Here is a 14,423-nt window from a genome sequence, read left to right on the forward strand (position 1 = left end):
ATTTAATATTCCCCCAAATGAATGGCAACCAAAAAACTAACAAAACTTTCTGGTTAATAAAGGTATACTTTTAGGCATTTGAAAAAGTATCAACCGATAATGGTTTTGTCATTTTATTAAATCGTTCGCTCTTATATTGCTGCATATCACGTCTTAGACTAATCGGAATCCTATATTTACTTGATATTCTTGTAGATCCAGGGCAGCAGCGAAGTGACACGCGTATACACGCCAGGATATTGACCCTTGCCGCAGCCAATGCCCCAGGACACGATTCCCACCTGAGTGTAGCGTCCGCCTTCGTTGATGATCATGGGGCCACCAGAATCGCCCTATAGATGAAACCAAAATAATATGACTTTAATATAAATCTAAATATATTTAAGGGGCTTTAGCTTACACTGCAGGAATCCTTGGCCGCCTGACCAGCGCAGATCATGGACTCAATGATGCCGCCGGGTGCTGCTCGTCCGTATTTCCTGGCACACTCGGCATTCGCCCAGATAGGAATGTCCACCTTTTGGAGAATGGAGGGCTGGGGTCCGTTCTCCCGCAGACTGCCCCATCCGGCCACGGTGGCCACCTGACCACTGTACGAGCGGGATTGTTGCGAGGGCGAGGTGGGCAGGCAAATGGGCTGGATCTCCCGGGTGAAGGGCACCGGCTCACTCAGCGTGAGTATGGCTACGTCGTTGTGCTAGACAAAACATTAAATTAAATTTGTAAATCACACAGCTTTGTTTAGAATTTTAGGTCTGGAAAAGCATTACAAGAATAAATCCATAGGGATTATTTAATTTTAAATTCAAGGAGAACCCTTACAACGACCTTACATAATTTAAACGCATTTAATAAATGTAAAAAAAATTGAGAGAGTACTTCAAATGTACAACATATTTAAAATTTGTTTAAAACCATTTATAAAAAATACAAATGTAATATCTTTGAATTATAGAACGTCCACTTTGTAATTTAATACTATTGAGTGCTTAAATTTTGTTATAAAGCTCATATAAAAACAAATGTTAGCCAGAGAAAAAAAAATGTTACAGGTTAAGTTTTGTTAATTTTTTAAAAATTTGTATAGAATACAATTTTAGTTTCCTTCCTTATTTCCTTAAAATAAATAGATATTAAATAGAATACAAATTCCAAAAGAAGCTTAACTTTAATATTGGTATTGCTTGAATCAGTAAACCTTAAATTTACTTACCAATGTGCTAAATTCGAAACCTTTGTGGCGCACCAGTCGCTTAATCCTACGAGAGACATGTTGGACCTCAAAATCAGTGCCGATATTGTAGTCACCCAGATGGGCAGTCAAGGCCGCCACATCCCACGAGGTCATGCTGGAATTAAAAATTAAAAAATATTAAAACAAATCAATGTACAGTAGTTCCACCCATTTTACCGTGCCACACAGTGAGCTGCGGTCAGGATGTGGCTGTTGGTGATGAGACTGCCGCCGCAGAATTGCTTGCCCGACTTGAAGAGCACTGCTATCCAGGGAAACTCATGCGGACTGGCATTGATGCCCCCGACAATCCGCTCCTGGTCGGGCGTCACGGGATTCTTGTTGCCGCACTGCAGCGGCAGTCCTTCGGGACTGCTTCCGCTCGAGGGTCGCCTCGTGGTGGTCGTGCTGGTTGTGGTAGCCGTGGGATAACTAGGATAACTGGGACGCCTGGTGGTGGTGGGCGGTCTGCTAATAATAGTGGGTCTCAGAGTGGTGCGCTTTGTACTGGGCACTCCACCTGCTGTGGGATGCGTTGGATAATGGTGATTCGGCGGATGGGTGGGTAGCGGTGGTGGCCAGCCACCAGTTGTGGGTGGATGCGTGGGCAGAGCCGGTGGCCACTGGGCCACACCACCAGCAAAGGAGCCAAATGGCCACTGGTAGGGGTTAATGGTAGAGGCTGGCTGGGCGGGAATGGGTTGCTCCAGCGGTTGCTCCATTGGCTGCTCCATCGGCTGCTCCATCGGTTCCTCTTCGGGTTGGGACTCCACGTCTGGAGCATGACCCTCGATAGTGTTGACATCCTGGAAATCGGGCATGTCCTCCACACTGTTCACATTATCAATGGGGTCCTCCGGTCGGGGAACTTCCATTAGGACTTCCTCCTCTTCAGGATTCACATCCACCCTATCCTCCTCATCGGCTGCCATCGCAGGCTTCTCCGTTGTCGTTGTTGTGGGTGTTGTGCCCGGCAGTGGAAACACTCCGAACGTATTGGCATCAATGTCCGTGCAGCAAATTCCATTATTCACTCTGCCCAGCAGATCGAAAAAGTTACACATATTGCCATTTAGGCCAAGACCATTCTGTGGCCATTGGCGCAGGGTGATGATGGATAGCTGGCGGGCCAGCCTGTAATACTGCCGACAACCATCGATGCGAACACACACTCCCGGCTGGCCACGAGATGTGAGGCACTTGGACCCCTCGCCAGGACCCCAGCCACCTGGTATTCCAGAGCCACCAAGTCCTCCCTGCCACAGCAAAATACTCGGATCGAAGAAGAACTGACGTCGCTGGCGGCTCAGATTTGGCGGAGAGGAATCTACGGATTGTAAAGATAAGGTTTTTACTCTTAAGTTTTTATCTTAAATAGCAAAAAATTATTTATAATATTAATTAAATAAATGTTGATTTAAATAAAAACATTTTATATTATTATATTATATACCCTCAATTATTACAGTTACTTTAATATTAAGTAAGTATTATATTTTCATATAAAAACCTACCATAAAATTTTTGAGTGTTCCAAAAATTCAAGAAAAATATTAAACAAGTTACTAACATATATTTCTTACAGAGGATTAATCGATATTATCCAACTTAAATTAAATAAAAAAATCAAATTGATGTTTTCAAAAATTATAATTAAATGAATAAAAGAATATATCTTAAAAATAATTACTGCAAATTTGAAATATTTAAAAATTAACTGTTTTTAAATTTGGATATAATAAAAACGAATTATCATATAATGGCCCACAGATAAAAAGTGTAAATCTGTATGGCACTTTGGAGAACCACACTTAAGATCAGGGTTTGTTGACCTCTGGAAAGATTTGAGCTACATACGAAATGGTCTAGCCAAAACTGTGGTACTTTACAACCCATTTTTTTTGGCAATCTGTTGCGCTATTGACAAAGCACCCAAATAACAATGAAGAAAAAAAATGAGCGGAGAAAAGACCAAGCCAATATTTGCCTAACATTCGCTCACGTTTCGAGTTTCGGGTCCACGATTCTCCGCCAGTCGAGAGTGATTACTCAATATTTTGACATATTTCGTTGCCCAGAATATTGACAATAAACTTAAGCCATTTCCACACGGAATGACAATTGCTGTGCCATTTCGAAGATGCTGGACTGCGACTTGCCCCCCACTGCGGCAACTTTCTACTGTCAATTGTCATATATTTGTCATGTCCGTTGGCGGCTTCTTAAAATTGGTCTAGGTTTTTGTTTAGGTCGCCTTTGGTTTGGTTTTGTTATTTTTTTTTGTTGTTTTGTGTGTGTTGTGTGACGGTTGTTGTTGCTATTTAGCATGAATTTGCCATATTTTTAATTTATTACCCATGTTTTGGACTGCTTTTGGCCCACATATACAGTTGAATCGTTCGGCAGCGCATAAAATTTGACTAAATAAGCCATTTGGCCATTTATCTTGGAATTTTATTCTTAACGAGCCATTTGCTTTTGTGGCGATTAATTTTTAAAGAGCTTATTGACAGCCTGAAACTTTAATGCCTTCGCTGAGGTGTAAGTTTTATTGATTCTAAATCGAATATTAAAGTGATTTTTCAGAGGCAGAGCAGCGAAGACTGACAAATCTGCACGTGGCTTTTGCTTCACTGACACAACTCGTAATGAAGAATATGTTCAGGGCGTGCTTCGAATGGGTAATGAATATGCATATTTTTTGGCTTCAATTTTCATTTTACAAAGTAACTCGTACACCCAGCGAAAAAATGTTAATCCACTTGTGAGTCACTCTGCCTTCAATTGTTAGCCGAAATTTATGTTTGTGTGGAATCCCAAAAGAAAGTCATCGAAATATTACTCATTTGCCCCAAATAATGTCTTAAATTGGTGCTTTAATGTTTATGGCTTATTGGGCATAACTTTGATTCTTTTTAAATTGTTATGACAAGCTGTCAGCCGAAAATCAGCGCAACAAATTTACTTTGATTGATCGATGATCCTTCTTGGAATTCGAACACTTGACAGCTTAAAAGATTACAAATTGTATAATTTTTTATTGCAAAACTAAAAAAAATTTGCAAATAAAAATGATGTTCTTAAGTCTTGCATGTTTTAATTATTTTAAAAACTTAAACTTAAACTTAAAAAATATATTATTATAGTTTGTTGCCTTGGTTAAAAAAAAAATATATTTTTTTCTTGGAAGTTCTTATTACTCTAAAGGTCCTCGAATCACACCCATGCCAAGATGCAACTGGTTTTCTCTGCTCAGAGCAAACACTTGATTCTAAAGATTCGCAAAGCATTTATTCAGAATCAGGGGCAAGTTACAAGTTCAAGGTCTGCATGACCGTTACAACCTGAATGCTACTGAAAACCTGAATTCCAACGCAGGATCACAAAAAATTCAAGTAGGTAGGAGGTCTACTTTATGGCACCTCTTAAACTTTATATGACCAACAGCCATATAAATGATATTTATCACGATTCCGATTGCAAACGTTGTTAACAGCGATCGAGCAAAGTGGACAAAATGCTAATAAAAATAAATTTTTAATGAATATGACCTGTTAAATCTGTGAAAGGTGTCGGCTTATTGTTTTATATATGGTGTATGTTTATGGGCCAATCTGCGAGGCATCCCAAATTAATAGGCTTATGTCGTCGGCCCGAAAAGACATCACCATCGGTCACGCCTCTCCATCAAAAGTGCTGTCTAATTGTCTAATTGTTTGGCCATAAATAAGAGAGAATAGATTGGCGGGGACATTGACAGCCGACAGAACACGATCGACAAGCGATGAAGTTGATCTGAAAGTTCACGCCCACATGAGTTCTCGATTTGATTTGCGCTAGAACGCTTTCTATATCTGGCCTAAAGAGCCGGGCCTAACAACAAGCCATCGAATTCGGAACTATAAGGTAAACAATGTTGAGAACACTCGCAGAACCGAATTTCGCATTTTCCCTCTAATCCTATAAACGATTTATAGATTTGTGAAGGTCAAACAAGTAATGCTCGGTGCGTGCCATGCATGAATTCTACTGTCGAATCAGAAAAATGTTACTTCGATGTCGTTGAACTTAAATTTATAATAGTGACGTATATAGAAGACGAGCAATTGGCAGTGCTCATATATCTATTATTCAGACGTATTTTCTTAGGCTAAATTGTTTGTTGTGGTATTTAAAGTTTATAAAGTATATGTTCTCAAGACATTTTCTAACGAATATTGTTTTCTTTTTTTTTCTATTTCGATTTTTATCGAAGTCGTATTGGTCCTTACGAACAGCAAAGAACCTTTCGTTCGATTTATTTAAGTTTTTTAAAAAAACATGTATTTATTTTGTGATAAAATCTATATATTGTTACCTAAACTTACTGATTTGTTTTTATAATTGTCCTAACCTTTTAATGTTTTTTAAAGTTACTAAAATTATTTTTAAATAATTCCAAAGTATAATGATTACATACAAATATTCCTAGGTGAACTATATTTACATCTAAATATTTAAAAAGTTTGTGTCCTAAGTCTTTCAAACCAAAGTTTATCAGACATATATTTTTCACAGAATACATGTAAATTTTCATTGCCTGAATCCAATCAATTAACTTACCCTCCACAGCTCCATTATTGTTTTCTTCAGCAGTGGCATTCGTTTTAAGCAATCCTGCCTGGGGTGCCGCATTTATTTCACCATTTTGCCACACAGGAACTGGAGCTTCAAGCCCTACCGAAACGGATGGCAGATCTACTCCAGAGATTATTTTAAAATGCAGCAAATGCACACAAAGTAATAAAACTGGCAAAAATGCAAACATTTTTGACTTTTGTTGCTTTTGCTGCGGTTATATCTTCCCAATTTGTTTTCGTTTTGAACGGGGCAGACCGACCATATATAAATTGGCTGCTATACACGAATCGCGGATTAATATATCGAATATATCTTTGAATGCCAGGCACGTTGCCCCGATGGCATTCACCTGACCACTACGACAACGAACGCGAAGAGGCGAAGTTCTCGGACTTGGACTTGCTCTGGATTTCGGTACTCGATACTCGATTCTCGCTTCTCGGGACTCGATTCTTGATAATTTGCGTTAGACGGACAGGACCGTCTGTTGGGCTGGGAGGTCCGATCGCTTCTGAGCCAACAGAGGTTCTGGGCTTTGGTTAACAGCTTCGTTGCCAAACGACGACGGCTAAGACGGCAGCAGAGCCGGCGACAGCGACGCCGGCAGCAATGTTGTTGCCGGCCGGAGCAACCGAAATGTCAATTATGAACGCGTTTCGTACGCTGGATCACTTTTGGCCAACTTATTGGGCCGCCTTCTAATGCACACGCTATGCTGGCCGCTATTAAACTAGTTCCAGCAACGCCTCCGTTCCGTTTGCCCACCAGGCAGCCAGCAGGCATAGAGTCTTCCACCAATTCCAACCCGAATCCGATCCGGAACACGCACCAACTCAGACTGAACAGGGCGGGCTACTCTACTCTACTCCATATCAGCCGCCGGGAAGTTGTGCGACTACTAATAAAAGAAAAATCAAGCTGCGGTTGCATCTTCTCATTCTGGCCCACTTGGCTATTATTATGCACTTAAAAGAATTTAAAATAAAATCCATTTGGTTTTGGCATGGCAAATAAAGGAACAATTTTAAACGGATTTCAAATTAAATATTTAATAGTTAGATATAAGACATATGAAAAGGATATAATTATTTTTTTTTAATCATTTATTACTGGTTGTAATATTGTTTCTTTTTAAGATCGATTAATAACATTACCTAAATAAACAAATTCTTATAAAAAACATTACCAGTAAGATTTTATTTAAATCTAAATTTAAAACCATCTTTTACCAACTTTTTTTTTATTTACAACTTTTTAATAACTTTTAATGCCCATAATATTTTTCTTAACTTTTATTTTTCACTGTACAACTAGATAGAATTTCCATTTAAATTCCATGGAGAACATTGCATTTGGTACTTCATTTTCCACTTGGCCAGTTGAAGTAGACCCGTTTGAATTCTCCGTCTGATGTAAGTGTTGTTACCAAATAATATGCAAAATTTACTACGTCTGGTCGGGCCAGTTCGAGCAATGAACTGGTGACAGGAACAAAGAACCTCTTGACTCAGGATTCAATTAAAATGGACATTAATCAGGGCTCTGTTCCAATCGCATTATCCACGCTGAGATCAGGCGGCGCCCTGGGTGTTAGAAATATCACAAATTAAGTCAATTGTTTCCTGAGAATCGGTCAGATCATTTCAATAAAGGCACTCGATCCGTTGATCGATGGAAAGTTAAGTGTCATGGCCTGGACCTTTTCGCGGGATAATTGTATTTCAATATTTTGCCAACTAATTGTCTGTAATTGGGAGCCTTGGGGCACATTGGCCCCTTTGATTGATCGACAAGTGGGAGTGGGAGTGTTAAATATTATTCTTGAAAAGCATTTCAATGGCGTTGGTATCGATCGAGTTTGCAGTTCTCAGCATCTTCAAGCTCATTCAGTTTGGGATTCAATTAGATGTTCTGACAAGGGAACTTCGCCCACTCAGTGTTAAGTTAACCACTTGAAATTTGGAACCGTTGAAATATTTATTTATAGGACAATTAGCTGATTTTATTTCTTACCGGCTATTCATCCACATATTTTGAGTCTAATTCAACGTAGGACATTGACTGCAAACTACCGTTTTAAGCATTGTAAAAATACATAAGTTATAATTCATTAGTTTTACTGTTAAGATAAGATGTTTTGAGCTCTGTGTTTCTAAGTAACAGAGTTTGTATTGGGAATTTGTATTCATGCCCAGACTGAATCTAAAAATACATTTATTTTACCTTACAAATGTATTTTGTAGAAAGCGGTAATCTAAAAGAAAGCATACTTTTTGGATACATTATTTAATAAATAAAAATTCAAAATAATTAAACTGCGGAAACACTTTTTGAAAAAAACATTTATTTTGAAATTTTCACATGTTTCAATTCTTTGTTCAGATTGGATGACATAAATAAATACAAATTGGTTATGTTGAAAATCACTCCGAATGATTGCCAAATCGTTTGTGCATAGAAAATTATTTGGAGACAGCGCTTAAGATATATTTGTAATTGTACACATAAGGTTAAAACTAACTAGGAGCTAAGTGTTCCTTGAGGATAAGTTAAGTGCATCATTCAACCAGGAACTTCTCGATTGGGACCTTGGCGAAGAACTCGTTGATGTGGGCAATCAAAATGGGAGCCCACTGTTCGCGGGTGGCGGGAATTCCAACGCGAGTGATTTCGGGCAGATTCTCATTGACCAGATTGAGAATCATGGCATCTACGGTCGAAAGTCTGTCAGAAATGCAAAAAATTAAGAAGGGGAATAGTTAACTTACTCAAGTTGCGATCGGAGAAGATGCCATTGGCCACCACCTTGGCATCGCCAATATTGACATTGGCATTCAGGCGATGTAAGCTGAGACGCTTCTGACCACTGGGCAGCTGTTCGATGTGGCCGTCGGTCAGAATGGTGGCCTTGATGTTGTCTGGGGAATGTAAAAGTGTCAGGCAACTGTTGCACTATTCGGAGCACGCTGCCACTCACCTATGGTGATGTTGAACGGTCCCTTGGGCACCAGACGCAGTCCCCCGAACTTTACGTCCGCCTTGAAGTGTCCACCTGCCTTCAACTGCGGCAACTCAACGCCCAACTTAATTATAAAGCCAGTGTCCGTGAAATTGGCAGCCACACTGTTGACCTGCAACTGGCTGATCCCGTAGATCTCCATGTTCTTGATCAACAGTCCTCCCTGGATGCCATCGTTGGTGTACCGGAAGATGCCTCGCTTGTAGAAGTATGGGTCAATCGAGTCCATGTTGAACTCCGGCACTCCCTGGTACCGCAACTTGGGGGCAAATGTCTGAATCAAGCCGCGCACGCATTCGTTCAGCTCCGACGAGCTGAGACTACAGGGTGTCACCTCATTCGAGCCACCGGACAAGACGGCTGGCGGTGGTGCAACTGCAAGGCGAAAGTTATGGGAGATTAGTTCACAGCTCAGTTAAGTCATGGCTAACCTCAGTTGTAAGGTTCATCGAGGCATGGCATAGCATAGCGCCTGACCAAGGCAGATTATAACTATTATAACTTTATTTATTTCGTTTTTTCGGTATTGTGCCAGCCAACCGGGCATGACGAAGTTCACGTGTCCCTGTCACCACGTGTCTTCTGTCACATGCGAATGGGGTTTGTGTCAGGGTGATACCTGACTAGGTCTTGGGCAGTTGTCTTCGCGAATTAGGAAACGTATTTAAAGCCTAATAGATTCTACAAGCTAACGGTCTAAAAATGTATTTTTTTCTCACCAGAAACTTTTTTGTATTATAATATATGAAACTAATAATTTACATATTTAAAGATTTTTTATTTAATTGGAAGCTCAGTGTTGGTTACCTTAAATTTGATTTGGAAGGCTAAAGTTTATTTAATTATAAAGAAGCAATGCATTAAAAGAAACAATTCAAATCGATTTAAATATTTAGGCACTGGACAACAATTTCTGTTTAAACAAAAGTGTTGCCTATTCCTTTTTCTGAATTTTCCAATTCTTTGTTTTAAACAGCAATTCTTAGAAACAAAGTCAATAGAGCCATGAATACTAATTAAAAGCAAATACAAAAATAAAATTTTTCTTTCTTGTTTATCATGTTAGTATTTTATACAAATTTTTTACTATCAAAAGTAATTCTACAAACAACTGCAATCTTAAACTTTGTGTAAGCTTAGGAACTTTATGCTCATTAAAAACCTGGTACTAAAAAATAATTTTATTTAAAATGATATTAAGTCTGATGACGAGCGAAAAGCAATTATTTTAATGTTTCTTGGCAAGACAATCCAAAATTAAAAAGATATAAAAACGATTGTAATTAAGCTTTTGAAGAATGAGACAAATTTTGGTTAATTCAAAGGCGAATTACGCACGTGAACAGCGCCTATTAAGTAATTTGGCTTGAGTGCCCAAATTTGTTTCCCACTGTTTGGTTTTACATTTTTCACTTTGTTTCGCCCGACAAGTTCAATGTCAAAGGTGAGCCGAACCGCATGTTATAATGGCATGAAGCAAATCAGCGCTCGAAATGTCAAAACTGAGAGGTGACAGAAAAGGGTTGGTGTCGATGTGAAGTTCGTTGCCTAAGTCCTTCGTTTGCACAAGCGCATGTAAATAAGTTTGCTGCCCGTCATGTGTTTAGTACTTGTTGCTGACGGTTTTCTTTGCGCAATTAGAGGCAAGTTACAATTGCAGCTTTCAGTTTGGCACAAGCCCAGCAGCGCCGCTTACGCATTGATGTAGGTCAGTTTTTCAGCTTCAGCTTTTCGCTTCATGTCAGCAGCTTGGCAGTAGTAGTCTTGGTAGTCTTGGTAGTCTGGGTAGTCTTGTTGTCTTGGTAGCGACAGCAGCCGGTTTCGGATCGGATTAATGCCTCGTTGTTGGTTTTGTTGACGCTGAACTCTTTTCGCAAGAGCACAAACAACACACCGATAAATAAAGCACGCACACTGGCCAACACCTCGTGCTCGATTATATTAATGTAATTGGCAATATTTCAAAGTCTGCATTATCTCGTGTTTATTCTGCATTTATTACTCTGCGCCCCGAACTTGCGTCACAATTTCTATTTGCCCAGAGTTTTGCGCCTCGACACTGCTTTATAACTTTTACCCAAAAGCAGGTGTAAGTGTGTCAAGTTCAAGTGGCACAGGCGATGACTTGCTTGTCGCATTTTTTTTTACATATTCCACTTGCCATTTCAAAAGCGTTAAAAAACCAAATAAATAAAAAGATTTCACTGCAAATCCACTTGCTAATTTCTATTGCAATTTAATTTTCTATAGCTCGGTGGACTTGGCTCTTGGCAAATCTCATTAAAAAGTACTCTTTTACGATTGCAGTTTCTCAGTATTTTTCCCAATTTTGTTTGTTTCTGAAGGTTACAGGCCTATAAAAGCGGTGTTAAGTGTATGCATAATACACGTAAAAATGTTCAAGAAGCTTACAATGAGTAATCTGGGCGGATTGACATGGAAGGCACAGCGGACAAGGCTTGTGCTGAATTTTTAACGAAGAAATCAAATTGTTGGTAAAGAGTAATGAGCAAATAGAGGGCTTATTAATGTATCATGATTGAAAACAGGAAGTTAGAAGATTGTGACGAATAAAAGTAAGAACATACATAGTTGGCGGATAAAATTTCCGAGACAAATAACATGTAACCATATTATTTGAATATTTTATGACTTGTAGTTTATTGGAGGGAACCAAAGTATCAATATTTATATAAACATTTAAAAAACAGGCATTCTTTTTATTAGTACTTTGTGTTTGTTCATGTATTTTTTTTTCTGTAGCTAAAAACGAGATTGAAGCGTCAGGATAGTTAATAAATAAATATATAAAAAAAACGCTAAAAATCAAAAAAAAAAAGAAACAATCATCTACGTTTTAATTACAAATAATTGAAAAAATGTACCATGTGCAATTTTATGATAAAAAATATAAAAATAATATTTAATTTGAGTCACAGATGCCTTTTTTGTTTGAATGGCACACACTGCTGAATTTTCGCTTGACACAACTTGGCAAACAAAAGACTTAGACAACGAACTTTTTATCTTGTGCTGCTCGAGTCACGTCTATTTACTTTTGAGGGCGTGGGCTGGGAGTGACATTTAGGTTAGAATATCAAGTTCTTGTCTTGGTTGCATAAGCCACCTTACCTGCATCTGCATCGCCGAAATCGATTGACCCTGCGGGCAAAACCAGCTCGCTGGCGGAAAAGCTGGCAGGCTCCGCTACGACATACTCCTCGCCCGGATTGGAATTCGGATTGGAATTGGGATCGCTGCTGAAAACACTGGGTGCGGAGGCTGGCAGCGTGGCCGCATAGCCACTTCCGAGTGCCAAGGCGGCCAAAATGGTTAGCGAGATGCAAAGCAATTGCATTTTCGGGACTGGCTTTTTTGGATTTCCGCTGCACAATGGGCCGATGCCGATGCAAACTCGTTTCAATTGAATTGACTGGACTCTTTCTATTGACTATTTTCGTGTGACTCGATTTAACGAACGAATACAGTCCAGACGGTAATTTGGTTGTCTCCGTTTTTTTCTTTTTTATTTGCGTAATTTTTTGCAAACCGGCTTCACTTTTATTTCTTCACGAGCGCTTTTTTTACAGTTTGCTTTTTTGTTGGCTTTTCGGTTTTCTCGGTTAACTGCAATTGTTGCTGCAATTGCTGCACACACGGACACAGATATGCACACAACCTTAGCCAGCTAATTGCCAAACTTATCCGCAAAAAAAGTGGACAAACGAATTTTTTGGGTTGACGCCGCGATGCTAGCAAATCTTGAAATGAGCGCTGCATAAAACTCACGTTTATTTATAGTTTTCGAGCTGTCCGATTTTTGAGCTCGTTCAAAAGTTTTTCCATGCGGCTGCCGAAGCCCAAGCAAACAGCAACAACATATAGCTATAGACCCCAACGAAATTGCTCGTTTCGAAGGCTTTAGGCCGTCACAGCCGAAGTTAAGGCCGAACTCGAAAGCTCATCTCGGCCAAAATTGAAAGCTTATTCAGGAGAACCACTGAACGGCAGTTTGAGAGTCACAAGTTCCAGCATATTGATATTTTCAGGGGCTATCATTCAATAAATACTTAATTATTAAATCAAAAACGTTTAGACAGCAATTAGGATTACAACTAAACTACCTTAATATATTTAAATAAAAAACGTAGCTCATTTAAAAAAAAAAAATAATAATATGTGCAGTTATTTCAACAGGAATATTACAATGCATATTAATAATTTAATTAATATAAATAAATAATATTTGAAAACAGAATAAAGCAAAATACAACAATTTGTATTCCATTCTATATCCTCTTGGCAAATTTAATTAATTTTCCTCACATTCTTTATTCTTTTGGTAAATTCTATAAAATTTCTTTGTTACTTTTGGCATTGTTTTTATTTAGGATATTATGAACCATGAATTTATTTAAAATACCATCTGTATAAGAAAAATTTCTAACCCTATAATATATATGAATCCGTAGATTATTCCCACAAATCTGTCAAACAGAGCCAACAATGAGGAAGCTGTTAAAGCATTTCCCATTCCACGTTCAATCCAATCCAATCCCTGTTTTCTGTCAAAGTGCAGGGCACGTTTTCAGTTTGAGACGTATTGTGGCTGTCGAAGTGAAGCCCTCCGAGTGATCATGTAAAATGTGGGTCAGTTATAAATCTTTGCAGCTCTTTATGCCACATAAAATTATTCATGAACCTGTGACTTTGTGGGTGTACAAATCGATGTTCAAGGTTGTCTAGTACGTGACATCTTCGGAAATTTTGCTGACCAAGTATGAAACCTTAGAGCAACTAACTAATGTTAGAACTTAGCAACAATTAAAAGTTGTGTACGGAAACAATCTAATCATTGTGCACAATTTTTCTCTAAAATATATATAATTAAATAGCTAAAAATACTCAATTAATATGATGGGCATGTCTTTGGACAAGCGACAGTCGCGTGTTTATTTTGATATTGTATCCAACTCAGCGTTACTGTTTTGCATGCCCAGCACGGAACAGTCCAGTCACCATAGGCATTAAGAATATATAATTGACTGCAATATTATAGACTGATTTATGGCATACTTAGCGCCGACTACGGTTCAAGTACAATTCATCACTAGTACAATTTCATCACTTTTATGATAACTAAAGAGTAATTCAATCTAGCAAATTATGAAATGTATTCCTTATGGCCCGGCAACCGAAGCTGCCAGGCACTACAAAAAATTATTTTAGACTCATTAGAGTGCTCCTCTCCACGGAAATCTTTAGTAAAAGGCGAAAGATTTATTCGACAATTGAAGAGAAACCAGAGTGATTTTGCACAGTATACAATCTATCCTACCACTCATGGCAAGCTATAACCAGTTGGGAATTATAACACACTTTCTTAGCCCTTAAAGCACCCCTAAAAATGTTCCGCCCTACCAATCGTCTACCTGTGACTAGACTATGACTTTAAATAAATAACATGTAATTCTGAACCCTTAAAATAGGCTAACAATTTCTCCCTACAGATAAAAATTACTCCCCTACTTTCACAATTAAAATTCTTAA

The 14,423-nt window shown here is 38.6% G+C and overlaps 2 protein-coding genes and 1 non-coding gene across 3 annotated transcripts; all 3 read right to left on the reverse strand.

Moving 5' to 3' along the window:
- Positions 1–77: 77 nt before the first annotated feature.
- LOC108149231 (transmembrane protease serine 9) lies at positions 78–6,380 on the reverse strand. The gene is made up of 5 exons (XM_017276667.2): positions 5,837–6,380; positions 1,412–2,561; positions 1,214–1,349; positions 401–697; positions 78–332 (listed from the first exon to the last, which is right to left on the reverse strand). The coding sequence occupies exons 1-5, from the start codon at positions 6,039–6,041 to the stop codon at positions 177–179; spliced, it is 1,944 nt and encodes a 647-aa protein (XP_017132156.1). The 5' UTR covers positions 6,042–6,380; the 3' UTR covers positions 78–176.
- Positions 6,381–8,178: 1,798 nt separating this feature from the next.
- LOC108149549 lies at positions 8,179–12,691 on the reverse strand. Its single transcript, XM_017277187.2, has 4 exons — positions 12,006–12,691; positions 8,832–9,248; positions 8,623–8,772; positions 8,179–8,564 (listed from the first exon to the last, which is right to left on the reverse strand). Exons 1-4 carry the CDS (start codon positions 12,229–12,231, stop codon positions 8,413–8,415), a joined length of 945 nt encoding a protein of 314 aa, XP_017132676.1. The 5' UTR covers positions 12,232–12,691; the 3' UTR covers positions 8,179–8,412.
- Positions 12,692–14,061: 1,370 nt separating this feature from the next.
- LOC121467905 lies at positions 14,062–14,184 on the reverse strand. The gene has a single exon (XR_005977930.1). It is a non-coding gene; the product is annotated as a U5 spliceosomal RNA (small nuclear RNA).
- Positions 14,185–14,423: the final 239 nt, after the last annotated feature.

This window comes from Drosophila elegans, unplaced genomic scaffold, assembly GCF_018152505.1.
Source record: "Drosophila elegans isolate 14027-0461.03 unplaced genomic scaffold, ASM1815250v1 contig_814, whole genome shotgun sequence".
NCBI lineage: Eukaryota > Metazoa > Arthropoda > Insecta > Diptera > Drosophilidae > Drosophila > Drosophila elegans.

Bases quoted from the DNA above. Each gene is read 5' to 3' on its own strand.
- LOC108149231 (XM_017276667.2), bottom strand. From the start codon at position 6,041: ATGTTTGCATTTTTGCCAGTTTTATTACTTTGTGTGCATTTGCTGCAT. The intron at 1,350-1,411 runs GTAAAATGGGTG...TTTTAATTCCAG, and splicing joins GCAGCTCACTGTGTGGCACG to CATGACCTCGTGGGATGTGG. The intron at 333-400 runs GTAAGCTAAAGC...TTTCATCTATAG, and splicing joins CGGCCAAGGATTCCTGCAGT to GGCGATTCTGGTGGCCCCAT.
- LOC108149549 (XM_017277187.2), bottom strand. From the start codon at position 12,231: ATGCAATTGCTTTGCATCTCGCTAACCATTTTGGCCGCCTTGGCACTC. The intron at 9,249-12,005 runs GTAAGGTGGCTT...TTCGCCTTGCAG, and splicing joins TTTCGGCGATGCAGATGCAG to TTGCACCACCGCCAGCCGTC. The intron at 8,773-8,831 runs GTGAGTGGCAGC...TACATTCCCCAG, and splicing joins ACCGTTCAACATCACCATAG to ACAACATCAAGGCCACCATT.